This window comes from Arachis stenosperma, chromosome 8 (genome assembly GCF_014773155.1).
Source record: "Arachis stenosperma cultivar V10309 chromosome 8, arast.V10309.gnm1.PFL2, whole genome shotgun sequence".
In the NCBI taxonomy this organism is placed as follows: Eukaryota; Viridiplantae; Streptophyta; class Magnoliopsida; order Fabales; family Fabaceae; genus Arachis; species Arachis stenosperma.
The window spans coordinates 16,735,970-16,762,689 of record NC_080384.1 but is presented as its reverse complement, the minus strand read 5'-3'; the positions used below and the strand labels follow the sequence as shown (position 1 = coordinate 16,762,689).

General features: G+C 31.2%; 4 protein-coding genes across 6 annotated transcripts; 1 reads left to right on the top strand and 3 right to left on the bottom strand.

Moving 5' to 3' along the window:
- Nucleotides 1-587: 587 nt before the first annotated feature.
- On the bottom strand, nucleotides 588-7,026 carry LOC130944763 (pyridoxine/pyridoxamine 5'-phosphate oxidase 1, chloroplastic). Of its 2 annotated transcripts, none has more exons than XM_057873271.1 (14): nucleotides 6,836-7,026; nucleotides 4,771-5,198; nucleotides 4,650-4,688; nucleotides 4,229-4,396; nucleotides 3,990-4,095; nucleotides 3,669-3,835; nucleotides 3,262-3,504; nucleotides 2,736-2,824; nucleotides 2,586-2,636; nucleotides 2,398-2,488; nucleotides 1,831-1,935; nucleotides 1,669-1,739; nucleotides 1,370-1,493; nucleotides 588-865 (listed from the first exon to the last, which is right to left on the bottom strand). In XM_057873271.1, exons 2-13 carry the CDS (start codon nucleotides 5,110-5,112, stop codon nucleotides 1,373-1,375), a joined length of 1,593 nt encoding a protein of 530 aa, XP_057729254.1. In that variant the 5' UTR covers nucleotides 5,113-5,198; nucleotides 6,836-7,026; the 3' UTR covers nucleotides 588-865; nucleotides 1,370-1,372. The 2 variants fall into 2 exon arrangements, with proteins under 2 accessions (XP_057729254.1, XP_057729253.1); XM_057873270.1 differs by having other exon boundaries at nucleotides 1,398-1,493.
- Nucleotides 7,027-7,394: 368 nt separating this feature from the next.
- On the bottom strand, nucleotides 7,395-10,849 carry LOC130946812 (uncharacterized). The gene is made up of 6 exons (XM_057875666.1): nucleotides 10,506-10,849; nucleotides 10,326-10,424; nucleotides 9,917-9,958; nucleotides 9,664-9,793; nucleotides 8,159-8,260; nucleotides 7,395-7,700 (listed from the first exon to the last, which is right to left on the bottom strand). Exons 1-6 carry the CDS (start codon nucleotides 10,719-10,721, stop codon nucleotides 7,630-7,632), a joined length of 660 nt encoding a protein of 219 aa, XP_057731649.1. The 5' UTR covers nucleotides 10,722-10,849; the 3' UTR covers nucleotides 7,395-7,629.
- A 6,287-nt stretch (nucleotides 10,850-17,136) lies between these two features.
- Nucleotides 17,137-19,318, top strand: LOC130944001 (bet1-like protein At4g14600). Its single transcript, XM_057872115.1, has 4 exons — nucleotides 17,137-17,370; nucleotides 17,454-17,577; nucleotides 18,255-18,311; nucleotides 18,886-19,318. Exons 1-4 carry the CDS (start codon nucleotides 17,309-17,311, stop codon nucleotides 19,045-19,047), a joined length of 405 nt encoding a protein of 134 aa, XP_057728098.1. The 5' UTR covers nucleotides 17,137-17,308; the 3' UTR covers nucleotides 19,048-19,318.
- Nucleotides 19,319-20,050: 732 nt separating this feature from the next.
- LOC130946325 (serine/threonine-protein kinase PEPKR2-like) lies at nucleotides 20,051-23,427 on the bottom strand. 2 transcript variants are annotated; one of them, XM_057875016.1, is made up of 4 exons: nucleotides 23,122-23,427; nucleotides 21,951-22,856; nucleotides 21,033-21,329; nucleotides 20,051-20,766 (listed from the first exon to the last, which is right to left on the bottom strand). In XM_057875016.1, exons 2-4 carry the CDS (start codon nucleotides 22,702-22,704, stop codon nucleotides 20,420-20,422), a joined length of 1,398 nt encoding a protein of 465 aa, XP_057730999.1. In that variant the 5' UTR covers nucleotides 22,705-22,856; nucleotides 23,122-23,427; the 3' UTR covers nucleotides 20,051-20,419. The 2 variants fall into 2 exon arrangements, with proteins under 2 accessions (XP_057730999.1, XP_057730998.1); XM_057875015.1 differs by having other exon boundaries at nucleotides 20,052-20,766; nucleotides 21,951-22,851.
- Between the last annotated feature and the right edge of the window lie 3,293 nt (nucleotides 23,428-26,720).

Genomic DNA, 26,720 nt, shown 5'->3' with positions numbered 1-26,720 from the left:
GTGGATAAATGATACAGGCTACTATACTCAAAACAACCAAATATGTTGCATCTTTATTTCACCCTTCATTTCAGGAATATCAATAATGGTACCCATAACTGGGGGGAAAAGGTTATCATTGATTATTTGGCATTCTGGCTCAAACAAATTAAGATCCACCAGTAAATCTTTTCATCAGTCATCACTAGAGTGGTATTATTGAAACATTTAGTCAAAAGTGTGGTGCTGTAATATCGAATAATTCAGGATGCTACATCCAAGGGACTATGATGAGATTCAGATTTTGTTGGGGGGCCAAAAAAGAATGATAAAATAGAACATCAGAATTTGCCAGTAATAATATAATATTATACTTGTATACATGTGTTAGAGCTGTTTATCGAACATATCCTAAAACCTACTGTAACTCTGTGAGAGCAACATCCATTCAAATTCTACCGAGTACCAACCGGTATGGAACAAGGTAAACATTTACATCATTATTATCGTTTACATTCTTTAAAGGAAACCTTTGGACTTTGAAGATAATGGAAAAATTTTCCGTACTTGCCAATACTGAAATGCATATAATTCGGTCATATCATAGATTTGATATAAACAGATCTATTTATTAGATTTGATATCCCAGCCTTCTTTCAGCATTATTATTATTGTCTTTGTATAATTGTATGTCACTTTTAATTGTAAATTCTACAAATTTTCAAAGCTCATCCATCTGAAAAATTTCTGTACTTGAGGCCTGAGATAAATGCTGAAAAAACCTCTTACTTTTCATTGACATATATTGAAAAAATTAGATTAGGGGGCCAACCGCTCAACCTTCCACACTTTCTGTCCATTGACCTCGTGGGGAGAATATTGTAACCTGTCGAAAAACACGCATGAAAAATCAATCTGAAATTCTCATGAGAGATTTACATCAAGCAATATCTGAAACTGAAAATGCAACTGGTTCTGATCTTGAGGGTTAACAAAATTAGGATCAAGCAAAAAGCAAATTACCATAAGGAACCTTAAAAAGGGATCAATGACTAATGAGGGACTAACGGATTAGTAGGAGTTAATAAGAGCTGATTTTCAGTATAACTGTATAAGCGTCATAAACTCATCTAAGCAACCTAGTTTGGAAAAATAATACATGAAAAGTTTAAAGTTAGATGAGAGAGATTGTTTTTCAAAGTTATCATCAAGTAGCAAGACTAGGATGGATCAAACTCAAATTGATAGCATATGCATATGGCATGGACCCTGAACATAACTAGTGCATTGAAAATCCAACGCCTATTGGCTTCGAGGTCATTATTTACTTGCGAACATGGATACTTTTTGTGTCTTCCACTTAAAGACATGAAATTTGAAAACAAGCAACCTGTCATAAACGAGGGAACAGCCCACACCTGTCATGCAAGCGAGATTGCTGTCCTTGCCAAAATTCAAAAAGCTCTGGTGTTAGCCTGTATCCTCCCCAATTCTTAGGTTTAGGGATCAAACTTCTGCAAGAAAAAATAAATAAATTATTTCCAGCTCCCCTGGAGTGACTTAGCAGGGGCATAGCCTTAGCCAAATGAAAGATTGAACACATTAGAATTCCAAGTTGAAATTAGAGATTAGAAAATTTTATCAGAATTCAAAACTAACACCGAGTCAAAACACAGTTAAATAACTTACCCATCAGAAAATTTTTGCTCAAGCTCTTTGTACTCCTGATGAAGAACATGCCTTCCAGGCACTACAGAACTCTAAACATCAAGAAGTTGATACAATAAGTATACATATATGATTTCTATATGTAACAACCACTAGATTAATCCAGGCGAAGCAGTTGTAGACCTGCTTACTAACTATTGCTCCAAGCTGACTTCCTCTAGGACGGCTATGGAAATACTGCTCTGATTCCTCATCAGATACTTTCTGAACAGACCCCTCCACTCTTACCTAGGAAAAGCAACAAGAAACTACATAAGATGGTGTTTCGATTATTGAGACTCAATGCATCACGTTAAATTCGTACAAAAACTACAGTTCAAGCTCTGTAAACTTACAATTATAAGTGATTAAAGACTAATCCACAATCTTCATTTGCAAAAAAATAAATAAATACAATTTCTGTAGATTAAGGAAATATAATATGTTGATTAACCGTTCAATGAAGGAAGTATACTATGTTATCATCTGAAAGAATTTTACATCAACAACTAAATGTTCTCTTCTATGAAATTCCATACTTATCCTCATTTTGTTTGCTGAGTAGAGTACATTATATCATGTTTTATGACATTGGCTTCCCAAATGGAAGCATGAGACCGTGTGCCATGAAAAATTAACTTTCATCCTTAAACACATGGCAAAACAAATAATTATGACGACAAGGCCATCAAGAATGAAAACAATAGTTACCTGTCTGTTTAGACCATCCCAGTAAAAAAGAAGTGAAGCATGAGGATTTTCAGATAAATCACGTGCCTTATGACTTTCATAGTTTGTGTACCTGTGCAAAGTAATTGTGGTGGGTGAACACAAATAATCATTTGCCGAACAGAATGGAGAAATCTGCACTAACGCAAAAATAACAGATTCTTACTGACCACACAAAACCATCCTTGTCCACAGCTTTTAGCAATACCATTCTTGATGAGCTACAGCCAAGAGAATTAGAGAAATTTAGAAGTATTAGTTCAGATATCATGGAAGTATAGAAGAACAATTTAACATGAAACCAGAGAGGCAGAACTTACGGTTTTCCATCCTTCCCTACAGTTGACAATGCCATAGCATTTGGTTCCTTCAGACCAGCAGCTAATGCATCATCAAACCATTTATGGAACTGCAAGTAACAAATAAAATATGTTAAACATAAAATTGATTAGAGTGTAAATAATAGTAGTTATAGCCATTAAAATCTCCTTCCTCAAAATACTCAGATAAGGCAACTGAAAACAATCATGGTAAAAGTACTTTTGGTTATTTAAGAAAATGGGAGCCAGGGTGGCAGGGTAGGTGAGGGAGAATGACAACTCTAACAACAGAGTTAAGAAACTGCACGTCAAAATGGATGTATATTGGCAGAAACTACTTAGAAGTCATGGTAGAGTGTTAAAAATAGATCATGGTAAAGCCATTAACCACCTCACTAACAAAATAACAAGAACAGGCTTTGTTCTAGTAAGCAGGGTTGGCTATATGGATTAGAGTACTACACAACAGCAGTCTCCTAAGTCATTAGCCACCAATAGAGGAGAAAAGCACCAACAACCACTTTACCTGATTAATGGGGTCTGCCTCCACTTGCTCTTCAAGAAACTCTGGAGAGATATAGTTCTCTCTTAGAGCTGAAATATCAATTTTAGGCGGCTTTCCAATTCGGACACACATGGAAGTTCCAGGATATTGTGGAAGTAAAAGCTTATATTTTTCTGCAATAGCAGGTGGGACAAATCTACCTCCTAGAAAGTGGTGAGGACCACTAAACTTCTTTGCGCATAATTTCGGAGCTGTCAAAGAAATCTTCATAAACCACAAGGAGATGAGGCAGTCATTCAATCGAAACACAACTTGTATATATACAAGAAATAATGAAATATCAATATATTACATCCAAATATCAGTGGTTAAAATCTCAGCGGTTAAAGCAACAAACAGTGAGAAAGATATATATATGAGAAGCATACCAGCATATCAGGTTGAAGGCCTATACCATTTATATCTCCTTCTTCGACATGCCATCCAGATGGAATATCTACAGAGACAATAACTGATCTTTTCGGGCCACTTTGATTATAATTTTGTAAGGTAACAAATCTTTGGATCAAATCATCAAAAGGAGGTCTTGGAGAACCTGCAAAATAAGAAAGTAGCGAATCAATAAAATGCTACTGTTTATTCCAAAACTTACACACTGGTTATAAACTCAAAGCTTGAGTTAATAAAACAAAGAATGATGCAGGTATTTATGAATGACAAACAATATTAGAAGACACAATATAAACTACCATGAAATGAGAATCCGAACATCGCATCAATTAGAATGCTGAAGTCACTTGACAAGTCCGAAGGTAGATCTTCCACTGACAAGAAAGGGATTGACAGAGCTTCGAGCTACAGCATCAACATTTCATATGAGATTTGTTGCAGCTCATAATAAACCATAAAACCAAAGAAATAACAAGAAAAGAGATACAAACTGAAAAATAGTCTGTTCAAAACTTTCACAAGTTGAGTTCCATCCTACCTGAGTAACTAACCCTTCATAAAGAGGCTTCGGGGTGCGCTTGGGGTAGCAGACCGAGGGCTTATAACCAAAATGGTGCAGGTGACGAGCGGCCACCAAACCATCGCCACCATTGTTACCAGGACCACATATGACAAGAACACGGTTATACTCGCCTGGTTTGTAAACCTGTGATGTTAAATCAATTTTAGCTAAGAACACATCTTATTTATATTCCAACTACATTTCCTTTAAGGTAACTCCATAACTTGGTACTACACTAGATTAACAAAAACTTGTGCTCATTCCTAAATCAACAAGAATTTAAACAGGTTGAATTATCGAATGTAAATGGCAATCAGAGGCATAACAAAACTATCAGGAATTCTCCTCTAATGAAATGAATTACGAATGAAACCAGTAATTTGAAAGGAATAAATACCTCAGCAATGGAAGTAGCGACGCTCAAACCAGCCAATTCCTACAAATTGCAAGTTTCAGAAAAACGGAACTCGTTAAGCATTAAAATAAAATTAAAAAAAATGGTGGAAGGTGAGAGCAACCATGAGCTGGTCGACAGAGAAGCCAAGAGGGCCCATGAGAGTGTCGTCGATCTCGGCGGCTTGGCGCTGCGAGAGGTAAGTAACTGAGACAGAAGAGTCCATGGTTCCAGAAGCTTCAGTGGTTGTTGAGAAGTTGTTAGAAAGAGCGCGAAATCCAGGAGGCAGCATGGTTGCGGGAAAGGGTTGCGGATAAGCCAGGGCGCGTGAGAGTGTAGGGGCGCGTGAGAGAGTGTTGTAACGAGAATGAGAAAGAAGAGGGAGTGAGTAATAATTAAAAGAAGTAAGGAATAGAGAGCATGACGTCATGATGCTGCTTCTTCCCTTGCGCACCAATGAAAGCATCGCTTAATTTCTTCCTCTTCTGCATCTCTCATTAGCAAGGTTCTAAAAACCGGACCGGTCATCAAACTGCTTTAGTCACTGGTTCACTGGTTCATTGGTTCAACCGGTGGTTCAACCAGAGAAACCATTTTAGAATAAAATAATAAATAAATTATAAAGGACCAAAGATGAGGGTACTCCAAGAAGTCCTATTAGATGCAACAGCATTCAACATTATCAAACATATTCTCACACACACATACAAAGCCTTGACTCAAAGAACAACCACAGCAAGTGACTTGGAAAGAAAATGTAAACACCGAAACAATCACAAGCATACAGAACATGTGAATATTATTATAGCAAACATAATAATAAAATAGCTCTTCTAATGCGTCTCTGAAAATATCCCAAATCAAGAAAACCACATAATCTGATCCACTTGATTCAGAAAGCTACATATATTAGAAAAATTAAGAACCAACTAAAAGAAAAAGAAAAGGAAGGCCTGGTTGATTCGATTCAATTGCCTGAGATGAAGAATCAAACAGGGCTGAGAAGCTGAGAGTTTAAATGTTAAACCTCAATATTCAAATAACATGATTCCATTATTGTTATTATTACACCCTTCTAATGTCACAAACTCAATATATATTATAGTCCGTTGACACTTGTGTATTCACAACTTGGCCTCATCATTCTGGTTCATACCTTAAGTAGAAGAAAAAATCCCAATCATCTTTCGTTACAATTTTATCCAGAGAATTGGGGTTTTGGTTCGGAGTTCATGCCAATGGTAATGACGAGAGGGATGAATCCGTGAATCCGTGAATCCGTAACATAGGCAGTGCAAATTTTAACAAAGTTCATCACAATGATTAACAACAACAAAAAGCACGGAAGGAACACTCAGTAATATAGGCAGTGCAAATTTTAACAAAGCTCATCACAATGATTAACAACAACAAAAAGCACTGAAAGAACAGTGAATCAGTAACATAGGCAGTGCAAATTTAAAATTTAAAAGTTATCAATTTAAAATTTATCATCAAATACAATCAGTGAGCAAAGCCAATCAATCAAGCACTGACTGAGCATTCTGTGACTGGGAAGCAACAAATTCAGCAACAAATTCAAGTTACAGCAACAAATTTTAACAAATCCTAGTAAAGTCCCGATTTACAGCAAAAAGGCAAATTTATTGATTACCAATTCAGCAACATGCAGAAATACAGGGAGAAGGGAAATCTGGAAAAGAGAGAACACTACACCAAAACATTAACCAATAATCACAAAACACTAAACCTTCCCCCAGCAATTACAAACAAAGCCAGCAATTACAAACATTAGCACATTATAAAACATTCCAAAACACTAAACCTTCACCCAGCCAAACTAGCAACTACAAACAAAGCCATCGGTAAATTTGAACAAAAAAATTAAGAGCCATCAGCAACTAACAGAGCCATCGAGCCATCAGTAACAGAGCAAAGAATTGAAAGCAACAGACTAACAGAGCCATCGAGCCATCAGTAAATTTGAAAAAAAATTTTACAGCCTTCAGCAACCAGCAAATACGAGACAGATCCATCAGCAGCAGACAATTACAATTTACAAAACATTACAAGAAAAATATAACAAAAATTGAACAACAATTTCAGAACTTCAAACGAAGAAGAAGACCGAACATTCAGAAATTAAAAGGAAGAAGCGGAGGCGAAGAATTGAAAGCAGGGCCACTAACCTGGGTTCCGTGCCGAGAAGCCAGCGAAGATGAAAACGACGTGCCGAGCTACCTGGGGAAGAGGAAGATGAAAACGACACGGGGAAGAGGAAGCAGCGGCAGCGCTGAGGACCTGGGGACGGCGGCGGCGATGAAGGGCTAGGGTTTTCCTTGGCTTCAGAGGTTTCCAGGGAGTGCACGAATGATTTGGGGGAAGAGGGGGGGGGGTGGTTCACGAATCTGTTTTTTTTTTTTTTTTTTTTTCCAAATAAACAAAACGGCGTCGCTTTACACGAACCAGACAGTTACCAATCCGATCCAACCGGTCAGTAATCGGCCCGTTCGACGGTTTTTAAATGGTTTTTTCTCTAACGAACTTTTTTATTGTCGGTTTTTTATTAAACCGATTCGACCGGCCAGTCCAGTTTTTAAAACCATGCTCATTAGGAGTCCAGATTAATATTCAATCTTACGCCAATTAAATTCAAATTCAATTCCAGGAGAGAACCATTTGATATTTTTACATGGAATAGATTTTTTTCAAATTGAATATTTTTTATTATACATTAAGAAGTATGAATGGTACAAGAGTATTAACTCAATGATAAATAGTTACCCTTAACATGATAAATCAATGGTACATTAAGAAGTATGAAGCAGCCATTAGTTGGCAGTGTATACTGTATAGTGAAACCTATATATATGTCTTCTTGGGCCTATATAGTATGCGTATGTATATCTGAATTATTACTAATTGTTCTGTTTGTCAAAGCTTAGATTAAAATTTGATTACTTGCACGGGCACTTGTCTAAATTCATTGCTCATTTTCAACCACATCTTTTATTCTTTTGATGAAACTCATGGTGGTCTTCAAACTCTCTGGATCTGAAAGGAAAAAACAGAGACAGAGCATTATTAATGTGTTATTCAACACCCCTATATAATAATAATGTTACACATATTGGTTTGATTTTTCTGGTAGTATATACAGTTTTATCAAATTTTTAATTAGATTCTCTTATTTTACAAATTTTTATTTTAAAATTAGAATTTATAATTAAATTCTTATTAGTTATTTTTTAAAAATAATACTTTTAAAATATTTGTTTTTAAAATATTTCATAATTTAACATCAAGTACAAAAAATGAATATTTTATATTTTTTAGTAAAAAATAAATTAAATAGATCTAATTAAATTTTTTTATCTAATATAAAAAGTGAATTACAAATTTTTAAAATATAAAGACATAATTAAAAATTTAATAAAAGTGAAACATAATAATTAAACTCATATAATTTATAGAAACACATAATACAGAGATATCTATTTATAAGAGCTTACCTAATCTTGGAATGGTATGACCTTTGGGATGATGGATGATCATAGGCTCAATACAGGATTCTAGTAGCTCAGTACCATAAGGCCTCAGGAAATCTGTCTCCCCTGCACCTCGCAAGCAATTGTTCATCACTAACACTATAATCTTAAATGTTAAAATAACAATTTAATATATTCTCCATTTTTTTTTTTCGTTTTTTCACTATATCTCCCAGCGTTCCAATCTGACGGGTCAATAATTAATCTGTGTCGGATCAAAACTTTATTTAAGGGTTTGCAGCTAACTAAGGAATTGCTACATGCACAAGGAGGAATTTAAATCTACGACACTTACTTAAGCGGACTAATGAGCTAATCACTAAACTAACCTAACTTTTTTTTTCAAGAACCTAACTTGGTTTCTTACTTTATTCTCCAATACAATTAGTAACTTTTAATCCGCATTAGGGGTGCACACAACCCGACCCGACCCGAAGACTCGGCCCGGCTCTGAATAGTTTAGGAGTTAATTTGGTGTGATTTTACCGGATTTAGGGCCGGGTAAGGATCTCAAAAATAGATCCACTAATTGTTTCGGGTCGGATTCAGGTCAATGCGAGCCTGGCTTCACCCGACTCATGTGCACCCTAAGAAAATTAAAAAAGATATGTGTTTTAAATTAATTTTAATATTATGTTATATTAATTATAAGTTTATTATTTTATTTTTAATCACACTTATTGAATTAGAAAATAGATAAAAAAAAAGAGCATCAAATTAGAATTTATGGACAAATTCAAATTTAAATACGGATAATTTTTCGGTAACAAGTTTTTTCTTTATAAATAAGTGTATCATAGATAAGTTTCCTTATAAATAAGTTTCTTTATAAATTATTGTTAAAGCTGCAAAGACCCGGTTTTCATTCAGTTTAGACCCGATATAGTTATGGCCCAAAAATGTTTAGGTTTGATCGGATTTAGGGTCGGGTTAGAGTCTCAAAAATAGACTCGGTGTATATTTAGGACCGGATCTAAGTCAAGATAAATCCAATTTCACCCGGCTCATAAACACCGCTATGACATGTAGACTTTTCTCTCCCTTTCTTTTTTGGTCTTGGAGCCTAGACAATTTTTTTTGTGTTGTTTGTGTTTTAGGCCACTCACAACTAAGAAACAATAATTTATTGTGGATACATGCATAGTACAAAAAAGAGCCCAATGCAATATCTCTTTGAAAAAGCCCGGTGTTTTTTATTTATGACAAAAGCGCCTAGCGATTTTGGACTTTTGGTCATAACTTATGACAAGTCACAAGTTGCATGCAAATTATTTTAAAATAAAAAAAAAATTGACAGAGTAAGAAAATAAATGTTTAATTACATTCGAATTAAAACAATAAAATTTACTTATAATGAAAAATATCAATTTAGTAATAATTAATTTTTTATTTTATTGTTTTATACTTTTATTAAATATTTTACGCTAGTGATTTTTTGTTAGTAACGTGAAAGGAGTCAAAGAAAATACCTAGAAAGTGAAGAGAGGGACAGGAAATGGGGCTAGAATATGCTTTCTCCATTATCAAAGATGACTTGAACTTTGCCCCTGATATTATTATTATGAATTTCACCTTTGGAACCTTAGTTAGTGTTTCACCCTGCACATCATCAAGAGACCCCACAAACAAAATCAATCAGAATAAAATATACATTAAAATAAATTAAATTATAAATATAATTTTAATGACAAATAGTATTTTTATATTTTGCACGTTGCACACCTTCTCCTGAAGACCAGTCAGCGCAGCAGAGAGTACAGCACCCTAATTTTGTCACATTCAAACATGTATCTTAGCGTAAATATTTATATTCATATTCATAGAGAACTGAATTCCATTTTTTAATTTTAAATAATTTAAATATAGAAGTGAGAATGGTGTAGAATGTAATTATAGCGTGTATATTTATACGTAGTTGTGACATCAGAAACTAAAATTGGACTATTTAATTTGTAAGAGATATAAAAATCGAATTTTTTTATTTATGTATTCTATATTTTTAAAATTTTTTAAACATAAATCGAATTTAAAAATATTAAAAATTATAATGTTAAAATATATCACTCATTTCACTTTCATATTTAAATTTTTTAACCACTAAATTTATCGACTAATTAAATTAATTAATTACCTGAGAGAAGCCCAAAAGACCATCAAAGGGTCCGTGCTTGATCATATAATCTTCTATGTATTGTACACATTCATCAAAGTTGGTATACTCCGTAAATTCCTAAAATACAATAATAATAATACCTTAGCTTTGGATACAATTACAAATCACGAACACTATACATGTATATAGAATGCGAACCTCGTTGAACTGGAACCATTCGTAATAAGGAGGATCAAAGATTCCTTCAACATCGGATTTTCCCTGACAAGGAAAAGGAGCATCGAGGAACACAAGGTCGAGGTGGTCGTGAACAGATTGGGGCCACTTGTGTAACTGTGTTTTGAGGATATGGCCACTTGTTCGGAACCCATGAAGGCATAGGATTCTTGGTTTCTTCACCCCTTCACTTCCCATGATGGTTTTTTCTTTCTGTTATGAACTTTGACTCAAAAAGGGTTTAGTGGAAGGCAAGGCTCGTAGCTCAGCATATTAATAGCAATGGAAAGTTATCGAAGGTCAAAGGTAGCAGGCGTATAGCATGATGGTAGGTTTGGCTATATGGGACCTAATTCAATTTTGGCTGTCTATGACAGTTTAAATCAAATTAAATACAATGTGAACAAAGTATGGGTTGATGAATTAAATGATGGCATTAGGACTAGAGAAAACTAATTAACCACACAACAATATGATGTTGTGAATTGAGGAGAATAGATTCTCTTAATATCTTTTTTATAATTGAGAAAATAAAGTATAATTTTTTATTATTAATTTTATAAGTAGGATTAAAAATAAATATGAGAAAGAATAATAAAAAGTTAAAAATTATATTTTATACTCTTAATTTTTTTTTAATAATTGAGAGAATTTATTCCCACGGAGAAATAGAGCTAGCATTAATACAACTAAATTAAAATTTCAATTTAACTCATAAAAAATATTATAATTTTACACAATTTAATTAACTATACAGAATGAAATTTAAAATAGGATGAAAATTAAAGAAAGGGACTCCTTTATCTCAACCTAATTTTTTGGTGTAATAGTTAAAGGAATTACTCTACCTCTTTTGTTCACACTTAAATTTTTCAAAAAAAAATTTTAAAAAAAATTAATTAAAAAAAAAGAGTAAGGAATTTTTAAATAAACTTCTAGCAGATTAATCTAAGAATGAACTAAATTTTTTTAAACATCTAATTTAAATTTAAATTTTTAAAGATAATTTAATTGAAATTAGATTTGATCTTTATTGAATTCAATGAGATTTGATTTAAACTTAAACTTTCTAAAAATACTATTCAATAAATAAGAACTAAATCAAATTTTTTAACAAATCCTAATAACAAAATAAACTAAACATAGACCAAAAAATCTTTTCAAACACGCATTAATTAATATTAAAAATTTCTATTAGATTGAATATTTTAATATAATTATGTTTTACATATTTGATTTATTCTTTTAATTTTGTAAAACATTCCATTATTTTCCTAACTACTTTAATTAAAATACAGTTGTGCATATTTATTTTTAAGGTCCCTAACCCTACTAAACAAGTTAGTTAAATGCCTATTTTCTTAACACATATTTGTTAATTTATATAATTTAATTTAAGAATCCTAATTAAATCATATAAAAAAACGTGTTATAAAATGACCGTGTTGAATATTTTTTTTTTCACACGATATTTTTTAGTCTAATATATTTTGTAAAAATTTAAATTTTATTTAAGAATCTACTGTTAGTCAATAAATTATTGCATACACAAAACAGAATTTAAACTCTTAATGCATACTTAAGCGAGACATATTTACTATTTTTTTGTATTAACTATATTCAACATTTGAATTCAAAGATAGAGTGTTCAAGGATCGAATTGGATCGGGTTTAATTTGAATTCGAACCTAAAAGATTACAAGTTTATTTTCACTCGATTCGTAAGTGAAATAAGTCGAATTAAATAGAGTAGAGTTAATATAAAATTAGTATATACAAATTTATAAATTTTATATGCTAAAATAATAAAAATTTACTTTTAAAAATTAAATTTAATAAATTTTATATATATTTATACCAAAATAAATTATTTTAAAACAAAAATAATATAACTTACTAATTTTACTCTAAGATATATTTATTTATTATAAAAAATAATTTCGGACCATCCGGATTTAGTAGTTTAATAAAATTCTCTATTTTTTTACTTGTTTTTCACAATACAAGATCAGATTTTCGAGAAAGTAATTGGCAAAAGTGACAAGTATGGAGGTCTGTTCTTATTAGAATCTCCTCACCATCAACTCTTTAAACTTGTCAAACACTCTAATGACGGATCCAGAAAATTTTAGAAGTAGGGACAAAAATATATACATTAAAATAAATTTTGTTAAACATTATTAATTATATGAAAATATAAAAATTAAAAAAAATTAATGAACACTTTTATTCTTAAAATACTATTTTTTATATATAATTTATAAAAAATAATTTTTTATTTCTAAAACTTAAACTTAAAATATTTTAATTAAATTATAGATAACTTATCTTAACTAATTTTTTTATACACATTTAATAACAAAAACGGACTCAATTGACACATTAGTAACTAATGATACACTAGTATTTGTAATTTAAAACTATAATTATATATAAATATTAGAAAAATCAAATCTATATATAAAAGTATGTTTATATAAGATAATAGAACCTTAATTTACAATTTTTTTTAAATAATTGAATTTATTATATATTTTTTAATTTAATTTTAATATAATGTTAGACGAAAAATTTTGTTCATCTATTTAATTATGTATTAATTATGTATTGTAATTAAAATATTTTGTCATTACTATTTTTAAAATAAAAAATATATTCTAAATTAGTAAATTAATTAATTTATTTTAAAATTTTATATGCAATACAGGTACATATAATAAAATAAAAGATAAAAAAACAAGTAAAAAGATAAATAAATTGATAATAAAATAAAATATATAAAGTCATGAAGAGAATAAAATATTAGATTAATACTTAAATTATAATTGTTTGAATTAAAATTTACAATTGAAAATATCAAAAAGAAAAATAATAAAATTGGAAGATACATAGAGTCATAGAAAGTTATATAAAAAAATAGAGAATTTGAAATTTACCTTTTGATGAATAAAAGATGACTACTAGATAAGAAATAGAAAACGAATGTTAAAAATATAAAGATAAAAAAGAGTTTAAGAAAATAAAGGAGTGACGGCAAAAAACTAAATTTAATTAGATTAAATAATAGTCAAAATAATAGAGAAATAAAAAGTGAATTTAAAACTTTAGCAAATTAAATTTAATTTATTTATAGTGGGTTCATTTAAAATTTGAAGTAGAGACATATTATATATAACTATTTCTTTTAAAAAAAATGAAAACTAAGTGGGGGAAAGTGCCTCCTCATAGTTCTTATTGGGTCCGTATCTGACTCTAATGTTTTAGTTTGTCATGTGGATAGTTATACGTGACTGGTAATATTAGGTCATGTATCAGAAAATGTGTTTGTAAAATTTATTCATTTTCATTCAAATAATTCCTTGAAATTTGGTCACTCAAGATGTGAAATGTGTCCTTTAGCAAAGTTTAAACGTTTGTCTTTTAATGCAAATAACAATTTATGTCAATCTCTATTTGATTTGATCCATTGTGATATTTGGAGACCATATCAGACCCCTGCACATAATAAAATTAGATATTTTTTTACAATTATTGACTTACCTACTCAAGCATAAATCTAGTGAAACACATTCTTTGATTAATTTCATTTCTTTGGTTGAGACACAATTCAAAGCATAAAGTGAAACAGATCCGTTCAATCAATACTAAAGAGTTAGCTCTTACTAATTTTTTACGATCCAAAAAAATACTTTACCAATTTTCATATTGAAAGACCTGAGCAAAATTTTATTGTGGAGCGCAAACATCAATATTTGTTAAATATAGTCGCGCCTTATTTTTCCAATTCAAGATACCAATTCAATTTTTGAAAAAGTGTGTTCTCACACTACATTTCTTGTCAACAAGCTGTCCAGTCCTATCATTAATTTTTCAGAGTCCATATAAGAGGGTTTTTAAAAAATTGCCAGATTATCAAGTTTTGAAAGTGTTTGGCTATCTCTGCCATACATCCACCTTACTATCTTAACGAAACAAACTTTTTTCAAGGTCTATAAAGATTGATTTTTTTAGACTATTCAATCGGCTATACAGAACACAAGTTGTATGATATAAAAAAAAATATTTATTTTTAAGAATGTAAGTTTTCCAAAAAATATATTCCTATTTCATTCTATCAATTCTTTAGACTCTTCTTTCGTCTAAGAATCTCTGACATAGTACTACTATTATGTATTTTTGACTCGCACATGCTTACACTTATTGATCCTATCCTAACACATACCAATACCAAATCAATTTTACTATAAATCATTGAAATAACAAATTTTGAGATTGTTCCAGCCATTACAAACACTCACATTTTCCAAAACCAAATTACAATTACCAATAGAAAATCACAAAGACAAAGCAAACCTTCTACATACTTTATTGACTACCAGTGCAGCCAGGCCATCAACTCCATTTGTAACTGATACTGAAAAACACCTAACTCCATTATATGCTATTTTTATTGGAAATGTCCAAACAATCTCAAAATCAACTTATTTCCATCAGATAGTAAAGCAATGGATGAAGAATAAAGTAAAGCTAGTTGTAAAAGGGTACACACAATAAGATGGAGTGGACTTCTGTGATACTTTCTCTCCAGTGGCCAAGCTTGCCACTGTTCAAGTTCTCCTATCATTAGTAGCTATCAAAGGATGGTCTTTACAAAAAATGGATGTAAACAATGCCTTCTTAAATGAAGACCTCTTCGAAAAGGTGTATATGGAGATGCTATTAGGACATAAGGATAGAAATAAAGGACTTGTTTGCAAGCTAAATCGTTCCATATATGGACTACGCCAAGTTTCGCAGCAGTTGTTCTTCAAGTTCTCAACTGCCTTATTGAAAACCAATTTCAAACAGTCAAGAAATGATTACTCTCTCTTCTCTTATAGGTATGGAATGGATGTAGTTTATCTACTTGTGTATGTAGATGATATCATCCTAACGAGTGCTTCCTCTACTATGATGTCAAACGTTTAGAAATTGCTTCAATCTGTCTTCAAACTCAAGATTTTTGGAGATTTGAAATATTTTTTTGGTCTAGAAATTGCTAAATTTACTGATGGCATCTATCTATATCAGCAAAAATACACCCTCGGCTTATTGCAAGATACTAATTTCTCAGATTGTGAGCTAGCTGTGTTGCCAATCGATCCTAACCTGAAGTTGAGTTCAACAGATAGCACCCTTTGAGTGATCCATCTTTATATTGAAGACTGGTGGGTAGGGTAATATACTTAACAATATCTAGACCTAAAATCACTTATGCGGTTAACACCTTGAGTCGGTTCATGAAAAGCCCAACCTCATCTCACATGGGTGTTCTCTACCACATCCTTCGTTACTTGAAAAGAAGTCCAAGACAAGGCTTATTTTTTTCAGCCACCTCTAACATACAACTCATAGTCTATGCCGATTCAGATTGGATAGGGTGTTCAGACACCAAATGCAGCGTCACAGACTATTACACTTTTATTGGCAACTCTTTAATATCCTGAAAATCAAGCAAATAAATTATAGTATCAAGATTCTCAGTTGAAGTAGAGTACAGCACATTAGTAGCAGTGGCAACTGAACTTGGTTGAAAAGGTTGCTGCTTGATTTTAATATTGTCATTGATTTTGTCATATTATTTTGTGATTCCTAATTAGCTATATACATAGTTACCAACTCGACCTTCCATAAACGCACAAAACACATTGAATTTATCAAATTGATACATGTTAAGTCCAGATATCAATTAGCCGACATTTATACTAAATCCATTTCAGCAATCTAGTTTCATAGCCTTATAGCTAAGTTTGACATTTTAAACATCTATATACAAAACTTAACAAAAAATACTAGAATCAACTATTAGTATTAGAATGATATTTATTTACTAAATCATGCCAGGTGTACTATTAATTAATTAAATGTTAAAGCAAGTTTGTTAGTTTTGCTAAATTCTTTTAGATTAGTTAGGTTATTATTTGTGTATCCAGTTGTATATATAAATCAATATCAGATTCAATAAAAAGTAATTATTTTTTTTCCAAATCAAGTTCAGTAGATCTAAAATATAATTTAAATTCAACTAAAAAATAACATCAAATGATAAATCCAAACTCATTAAAATGTGTTTTGGAACCAGCCTGGACTTTAGAACAAATTGGATCTTAAATATTGTTACTTAAAGACATGCATTCTTAGACTATTCAAGTAATTACTCAACTTATTTTATCTTATTAATATTTTTTAAATAGTAAGCTAAATATATTTTAAATAATAATGATTCATAATTAATTTAGATTAGTCCAATGAATATCTCGTTTGTCCTTTTGTTTGTCAACAATAAATTTTTATATAAAATTTAAATCTACAATAAATTAATTATTAATTTATCGAATTAGATGATATTATGAAAATATTTAGATATATATACAAAGTATTTAAAAAAAATATGTTTTGAGTAATTATAAAAAATATGGAAATATTACATATAAAAAAATTAATTACCAAATCAAATTCATTACTAAGTCATCTAATGCATTTAAAATTTTTTAATCAAAATTAAATTATTTTCTAACTATGCAAAATTAATTTAATATATATTTATTTATGTTTAAGTCTGTTAAATTTTCCTATGGATCGCAGAGAAGCAGTGGTAGTTTGTGAAAAGGAGGAGGAAGCAGACAGGTGGTGAGGGAAGCAAAACGATTTATTTGACAAGAAACGTGACTGAGATCCCAATCGGATTCCATAATTTGGGGCTGAAATTGAAGGGTTTTCCTGTTCTCCATCATATTCCATCTTTGATGTCTTCCAATTCGTACCGAGGAGGTTCCGCCTACGGTGATGCCGCCCCTTTCCGATCCAGGTAATTCAATTCTTTCATCCATTTTCAGAATTTAATGCTAACCCTAATCATACTCATATTCATATAATTTTGGGGATTTGCAGAGAGGGGCTTAGCACGAGACCCGCTGCTTCCTCTAATGAAATCCAATTGCGCATTGATCCCGTGGACATGGACTTGGACCACGAAATCACCGATCTTCGCGGCCAAGTCAAAAAGTTGAGAAATGTATTTCTCTTCTCTCAATAATTTCATTATTAATTCCTTGATTGGAACTTGGAGTTTGGAGTATAAACACATAGCATGGAACTAGGAATGTTCATTTTTAGGGCTTGAAACTTAGAAGGGCGAATTATTCTGGAGAAGAACTGAAGAATTATTATGTTGATCTTGTATGTGCTTTTCAATGCTTGCTTCCTTGCTGATATAGATATAATTATTCTTGTTTCCTTTTCCTATCCGCTTAAGTTTTTGGAGGGAGTAGTTTTATAACATGGTATTAGAGTTTCAGAGGAAAAATAGCATAAGGCAAATAAAAAGAGAAAAGAAGGCCTATGCAAAAAATCAAGCCAATCGAAAAGAGACTATTGTTTGAGGAAGCATGTTAGAGATATAATTATTCATGTTACCTCTTCTTATTAGCTTAAATTTTTGAGAAAAGTTGTTTCATGACAATTTCTTTGATTTAACAATCTATTGCTCCTTATAGAGTATTGGATTTTGATGGAAATAATGTATGCTTGTATGCCTTATGTTCTAGGCAAGGATGTAATTACTGTTAATTGTTTTATTTTATTAGAAGTAGTTTGAGGAAACTGTGGCATTCCAATATTTTTTCCCCTTCTCTTGTTTCCCTTTATGCTTCGTTCTGATCGCATACACAATTTCATACATATTGGGTGCAGGTTGCTCAAGAGATAGGTACAGAAGTAAAGCAGCAGAAGGATTTTTTGGAAGAGCTGGTACATCATATCTTCAATAAGCTATACTCCTATGTGTGTGTGTGTGTGTATCAGTTTGCTTAGAGTTGCCTGCTCTATATGAACCAGCCAAAATGGTTCCTACAGGAACTTCATTCATCTCTAGATTTTGACATCTTATATAAGCTGAAATGATAATTTTGGGAATAATGTGTAGGCGCCATGTTATTTATGCTTTAGAATTTCAAACTTTGACCAAGAAACAAGATCGTTCAATATTGTGGATTTTGATTTCTTTAGGATAGTTAGCTAGGCTTATCTCTGGGTTTATTTGCATTAAGATAATCAATGGATGTATGAATAATCATAAATTGAGAAGTAATACTTTATGGTGTTGCATCTGAAGATGTCTCCAAAACATGTCCAGCATTTTATTTATTTTTATAATGTTCATATTAGTAACACTAACTACTACTACAAATGAATACTGTGGAACTCGTGTAGTTTTTGGTACATGTTGATTTGCAGTTATTGATCAACCATCCTTTTTTATTTGTTATGTTTTTATTTTTTGCCAGAACTGGTTAACATTTGGGTTTGTATTTGTTGGATGCAGCAAACATTGATGACGAACGCTCAAGCCGGGGTTAAGAATAATATAAGAAGATTGAACAAGAGCATTGTTCGAAGTGGTTCAAACCATGTTGTTCATGTGGTTTGTTTTGCATTAATTTGTTTCTTTGTAGTATACGCTTGGTCAAAAATGTTTAGAAAATGAGGTCACTGTTAGGGGTTATGATGCTCCAGTTGAGTTGAAAAAAGAAGCCTTCAGCGTAGGCCTTCTTAATTAACATTTTGTTGTATAGAAAAGCTCCACTATCCATCAAAGTGTAACACACTATATAGTTGAAAACCTAGGCTTTGGAATTATATTTCAGAGGCTCCATAATATCAATGATTAAGATAGCTAGTTATGTGCCCACATAATGTTATAATATTCTTGTGTTCTTAATTCCATCAAGTTTAATAGATGGGTAAATCAATGGGAGTTGCTATCACATTCATTCATACGGTAAATGAAACATATTTTAGAAAAAAAAAAAAAAAAAAAAAACCGTTGTTGATGAATATCGTTGGATGTGTGGTTGCTGATCAGATTACTAGCCTATACAGTAATGATTCCTTGCATAATATTCATGGCAGTTGTTGCTTGTGTAGCAGGCATGCAGAAACAGAACTACTTTTGCGTGTCACATTCATGATTTCTCTTGCTTCTGAGAGAGGCATTCTATCATTATTGCATTCCCAATATATTACTAGTTACTTACATGTAAAGGTTTTTTTATTGCTCTCCTAACACTTGTGTTTTCACCAACGGCCGAGATTTGTATGCATGTATTCAATTGTGTGCGGAAATCATCATCCTTAAAACGTGAGATTCTGATACTTACAAAAGACACATATTCCCTTATTTGCGTTTCTTTCTTGTCCCGTCTCTATGTCCCACTTGCACCTTTCTTGCAATGCTTTTGAGAAGAAATCAGGGTTTTCTATTTCGTATGTGCATGTCAATGTCATGGTTACACCACCACTAGGTTTTAATTTTGATCCGTTATTACCATATATTATCAAACACTATAATCGATCTCTTTAGTATTCTAAAAAAGTTACACAATAAAACTGAGTAATGACTAATGATCAACCTTCCAAATAATATAAATCAATGAAATAAAATTTAAAATATTCTCTCTCTCTCAATATATATATATATATATATATATAAACCGTGCTGTAGATATAGCAAGAAGAGGGGCAGAGATAGAATAATATGCATTCTATATATACATATCCTGTACAATTATTTCACTCTCTCAGTCAAACATTATTAGGTTAACGACCAAAGGAACTAGAAAAAAATTATTGCAATTAGATCATACACTAATAGAAGGGAGAAGTTGAAGAGCAATTGGCACAAAAGGCCAACCTAACGTGGGAATTGTCAGCAATGTAATCCACTTTTGCCCACTGTGTCCGTTGTTATGCTGTGCTGTGTTGTCGTTGTGATGGGGGAAAGTAACTTCTAAAACACCCCAAATGCGGAGGGTACCGTGGTAGTGTGGCATGTGGCAATTGTCAGCCATGTCAGTAGGTCAAAATGCTTTACAGAGGTTGTTAGCCTTCATGTTAGATGAACCTTGCTCAACTATTGGACCTGTTGGACCACACAACCTGCTCCTCTTCGGTTCTGAGATCCTTACGTGTGAGATCGCCGTGGCTAGGGCGTCGATCAGCACACATCCGTCCTCATCATCTGAGTCGCAACTCTCAGAGGACGAAGACTCGCTAAGGGAGCTGTTACCTAACCTGTTTCTTCCTAACCTAGTTACAGGGGCGGAGACAAACCGTCCACATGATGCACCAACTTGGTGCTTCGTTTTTGTTCGGCTGGGCAGTGGCTTCAATGTGCGTTCTGTGTAAAATGTCATCCATGGATGCGCTGAAAACGAACCAGAAAATATTAGTATAACATACAAAGTTGCTGATTGGCAAAAGTTGTTGAGAGCTTGCAAAAAATCCTTGTGACTGCAAAGATAACTATCAAGAGAACCTGGAATTGTTCTCTGTTTTAATCATTTCAAATGAAATAACAAAAGAGAGTATTGAATACAAGAATTAATTGCTACATTGCTGCATGCATCATTGATGTAGAGAGATAAAAGTGGCCAACAACAAAACTATTATAATCAATGCGTATGAACTTACTAAGTACTTCATCAGCTGTTATTCTTGATGTAACATCCCTTGTAAGCATTCTCTCGACGAGGTCTCGTGCAGGTTTAGATATTGCTGCCCATATGCCTGTTTGGAAATCCAATTTGACATTCTTAATTGCCTCGAAAACAGCTTCCAATGAATCCCCCTGGAATGGAAGATTGCCGACCAATAGAGCATACAGGAGCACTCCCGAACTCCATATATCCACCTTCTCGGAGTATTTGCCGGACAATACTTCTGGGGCGACATATGCAGGGCTTCCTGCTAAGCCAGTCAAGTTCTGACCTGAGATACAAAATTTATAGTTATCAAGAGCTTAGACAATGCTGAAACATATAATTGTACGACAAATGGAGCACAAAATGAGAAATTCCAATTACATATTATTTGCAACAGATAGGAAAGACAATATCATGGACCAACTGCAAGGTAGGTTAGGTTCATATTGACACAAGCATTTTCCCTAAGACCTCTGACTCAAATTTGCAGAAGACTTTCTTAAGGAGTGGTGAAAGAAAAAATCCTGCAACTTGCAAAGGATATAACCATCTAAATCCCACCATGTTTTTCTCCTATTGACAACGTAAAATTAGCAAACAAAGATCCAATGTATGCAAAGTGTAGAGTTCTGACCACTTTCAAAATTCCTGCAATAATAGCAATTACTTTCAAATTCAGTATACCATTTACAATACCACAGGGAAATAACATATGACCACTAGGCTCAAAACTAACATCAAATAATGTACTAGCACATCTGCTATATACCCTCAAACAGGTTTTATTGATAATTATTAGGTTGTATAAACTTCTTTTACACAAAACAGGTTGGGAATGAATTCTATCCACGTTAATTGTAAAGATACATCAGGGAGACTATCATATTCATACAGTCTCAGATGTTACCTTCAGAAATTCTCATTGCAAGGCCAAAATCTGCAAGCTTTATTTTTCCTGATGCTGTGAGCAGAATATTCTCAGGTTTGATATCTCTGTGCACAACTCCCATGTCATGACAGTACTTGATGACTAACATCACTTCCTTGAGTACATTAGCAGCCTGCTGTTCCGAACATGGACCTTCCCTAAACATATGATCGATCAGTCGCCCCCCGGAGCATAATTCCATCACAAGATGGAAGCATTCAGCTTCTTCATACACTGCTTGCAGTGTCACAACCCCGGAATGTCCAGACAAGTGCTGCATTATCTCAACCTCTCGATGAACTGTCTCCTCTCCTTTCTTCAGAGTCTTACACGCATATTCTGCTCCGCTAGCCCTTGATCGGCACAACCAAACAGAGCCAAATTTTCCTTGCCCAATCGTTTGACCAGGAACATAATCATCCTCAATCTTCTTCTTCCTGCCCATCTGGGTAGCAGCATCAATGCAACCTATCTTCCTCTTGAGACCTCTCCCCGGCGTGAGCAATGATGAAGTCCCGCAAGGCGGGGCAGTCGCAATGCCGGCGAGCCTTCTCTTATAAGAAGAGGCGGGCTCAGTGTCGGCATCTTCCTTGCACCTCTTCTTCAGCCTAAAGCAATCCTCCAGCGAGTAATGACACTTCAAATTCGAAGACGCAGACTCATGTTCCAAAGGCAAAACATCATCCGGCAGATCGGAGGCATCTGCCTCACTTCCTTTCCTTTTCTTCCTCATAATAACATCGGTTGTTGACCAACTAACTAATCAAGCATTTACAATCTTATTTATTAAGATCACAACATCCCAACGGCACAAGAATCACAGACACCACAGAATGTTTTCCACTTTTGCCGCAAAATATCAAAACCAAACTCCTGGATTCTGCTCTACAATCAAGGTACACAGGATCAAACACTGAAATAAATCTAAACCACAAAAAACAAGTAAGATGAATTCAAAAAAAAGAAGGATTTGCTTCTCCAAATGCATCGTGTGCGGAATCTTAGAAATCAAAACAATGTGATAGCATAGAACGAACACGCAAACATGAACACACCCCACACACTCCGTAAAACAGCGATCACGCATAGTCATCAGAAATCATGAAGCGCAATTGAATAAAACAGAAGGAGTAAAGAGTAAAGAACGAACCTTTACGCAAAAGGGGTGGTGGATCTGTTCCAGCGAGAATTAAAAATCAACGAGATACAGTAATGGTTCAGTTAGAATCAAAAGGGGTAAAAAAAGAACGGGAAATCCCGAAGAATCGCGAAGAAATCCAGTAGGGAAAACCCTAAAAATCTCCGAAGAAAGATTTTTTGGGGGAAATCCCTGAGACGGTAGGTTGGGTAGGTTGCACCAATAAGATTAATTTGACGAATGAAGCAACTCTCTCTCTCTCTTTCTTTCTCGTGAGGTTGTGTCCCTAATCCATTGTTTCTGAGGTTTAGCCTTGCTTTTCTCTCTGCTACGAGTTAATAAAAATCTTATTTTTATTTTTATTTTTATTAATTTTCTTTTGTGTTGCGTGTTGTGTTCTGATTGGTTCACTGTTTCTTTGGGTTTCTGGTCATAGAGGGTTAAAAAGGAGTCAGTGTTTGGGGCCGTAGATTTCTCTCTTCTTCTCGGATTTTGTGGCTTCTTTGTTTTTCTTTTCTTTTCTTTCCTCTGTTTTTTCTTGTTGTTCTTTGGTGGCTTTTGGGGATTTATTTAGAAAAGTTTAATTTTAATTTATTGTTAAAAAATATTATTATTATTTAACTAGATTTTGTGTTTAAATATCTTTTAAATAATAAATTTAAAAATTAGTTATTTATAATGATATCATAAGATAAGATTGAATGTTAATATATGAAAATTAAATTCAATTTAAAATAATAATTTTTTAAATAATGATTACGATTATTTTAAAAAACAGTTACTTTTATTGATGTTAAATAAAATAAATTTAAAAAAAATTAATTTTAATATCTTATTAGTATAATATTTTTAAAAATTATTTAATTATATTTATTATTTACATTATTGTTCATGTAATGAATTAAAAAATATTAATATATATATATAATTAAATAAACCTATAAATACATTAAAATTAAATTTAAAAAATCTTAAAATACTCTATAATTTTATCAAAATTGTAAATGCCGGACAAGATATTTTACATATAACTAATTATTCTTGAAAATTATTTCAAATTCATTTGTAATTTAATTATTATTTTATAAAAAATTCATTATCTCTCGAACCTTATGGAGTATTTCTTTTGTTTTGTTTGAGGGTTATTTCATTATTTGTCTCCATCAGCGATACAGTTTTAGGGTCTGTTTGTTTGAGAGGAATATGAGAGGAAGGGAATAGGAAGGAAAAAAATTGGAAGGAAAATAATTCGTTTGATTAAATGGAAAAGTTAAAAGAAAAAAATAATAGTGTAAAAAAATGGGTGGGATTTATTGAAAATTCTTTCTTTTTAATAATGGATAAAAAATAGAAGGAAAATATATTTTGTATCAATATTTTAATATTATTTTTTATTTTTTAATATATTTTAAAATATCTAAGGATAAAATTGTCTTTTCATAACATTATATACTATTTCCTTCCTTTTCATTTTTCTTTCATCCAAACATATCTAAGGAAAATAAAGTTCCACTCAATTTTTTTCCTTTCTCTTCTTTCCTTTATATTTCTTTCATTCCGACTAAACAAAGTCTTAATGTTTGTTTGAGCGCAGTTATTTTGTTAATTTTTTTTAATGTGTTTGACAAATTTTTAATAGTAAAAATAAAAATATTAAAAAAATAAAAAATATTTTTTGTGAAAAGTTGTAATTTATATTTTTTTTAAATTTTTTTTAAATTTTTTTCATGTAATAAATAAACAAAAAGTATTTTTATATTGTTATACTTAAACATAATTAATAAATAAAAAGATTTTTTTGCATGAAATATCAAAACATAAAATTATTTTTATTTCTTCATAAAATCTTTTAAAAAAAAGATAACTTCGAAAAAATATATTTTTTTAAAAATTCATCCAAACAAACTCTTAGACTTTTAGTAGTTTACAGAATGTAAAATTTGAATTATTTTTTTGAATTTAATTTTGATATCGTATTAAATAATTTTATATATATATTTAATTATATAATGTTATATTAATAAAATTTATTAGCATAAATAATTTTAAAAATAAATATAATTATACAATTATATAAAATATGTGATATTATCTATATATTAAAATTAAATTCTATTTGTTTAAAGATATTTTTGTTTTTTGCTTTTAGAAGTGAAGAGACCGACAAAAATGTGTTCATAGACTGATAGACACGTGACTTGGGGAATTGAGTGACACAAGGCTCACGTGCGTGGCGTAGTAGGCAACTGGGCCTGTCTGAGTGCATGTACCCGCCCTGCTTGCTTTGAAGAACTTTTTCTTTTCCATCACACTTGTCGAGGTCAATGCTTGTATCTTCAATCAGGGGGGTTTCTGGTACTAATTAAGATCGAATTAAAAAAAAAAATCCATTTTAAGTATATATATATTTTTTGCAATTTTAGTTGCATTGATTTAATTTTATTTTTAATTTTAATTTAATATGATACAAATTATTGTAAAATAGATTATATCGGTTCATTCGTTTTAAAAAAATCATAAGATTTTATCATTAAAAAATATAAATAAATTTAGGACGGTGAAATTAAAAAATATAGAATTTTTATTTTAAATTTATAAAATATTAATTAATTAAATAATAATAATAATACATGAATAAAATAAAAATATATAATAAATTAAATATGTAAAATCTTAATTTTAATAAAAGATATAATATTATATCATAATAAATTAAATTAGATTGAATTGAGAAGTAGGTCTAAATTTAATTTAATTTATACGATTTGTTAAAAATAAAATTCAATTGAATCTAAATTTATGTGATTTTAATTGATTTTTAATTTATAGTTAGTTGGTTAATTTGTTAAAATTATCCAAAATATTTAGCAAAATATCTAATAAATTATTAGAATACTTTTATCAAATTAATTTGATGGTGAATAAATATTAAGTTATTTTAAATTTGTTAATATTCACATAAATGAAAAAAAAAACGTAAAAGTATTATGCTGTAAAAAGAAAAATTAAACATATTCTAATATTGAAAAGGCGGAATTTTTTTAATAATAAAATAAAAAAATTTTAAACATGATTTTTTATCTTTAATTCTTAAAATACGATTTTTTTTGTATTTAAATAAGTTTGTCGAACTTCAGCAAACTCTATAAAAATTAACAAATTTGCCTAACTCCACGCCCTTTTAAATTTTTTGAATTCCACATTTTTAATCCATTATCATCATCTCCAAATAGTATATAGATATACAAACAGTATATAGAAATATACAAAAATACACGGACAACAAGTATGACTTTTTCAAAAAATTTTTTAATTATAAATTAAAAAAATAAACCGTATTTAACAATGATAAATATTATTATCATCTCTAAAAAATACATATATACATTGGAATAAGTCCTATCTAACAAAAGATTTTTAATTATAAATTAAAAAAATAATTATATAATATGACGAACTCACTTAAATACAAAAAAATCGTATTTGAAGAATTAAAGTTCAAAAATTATGTTTGGTGGAATAATAATTTTTTTTATTTTATAATTGAAAAAATCCCCCCAAACGCCGTGGTTTTAAATTTTTGTGTGAATACCCATCCGACTCCAGACAAT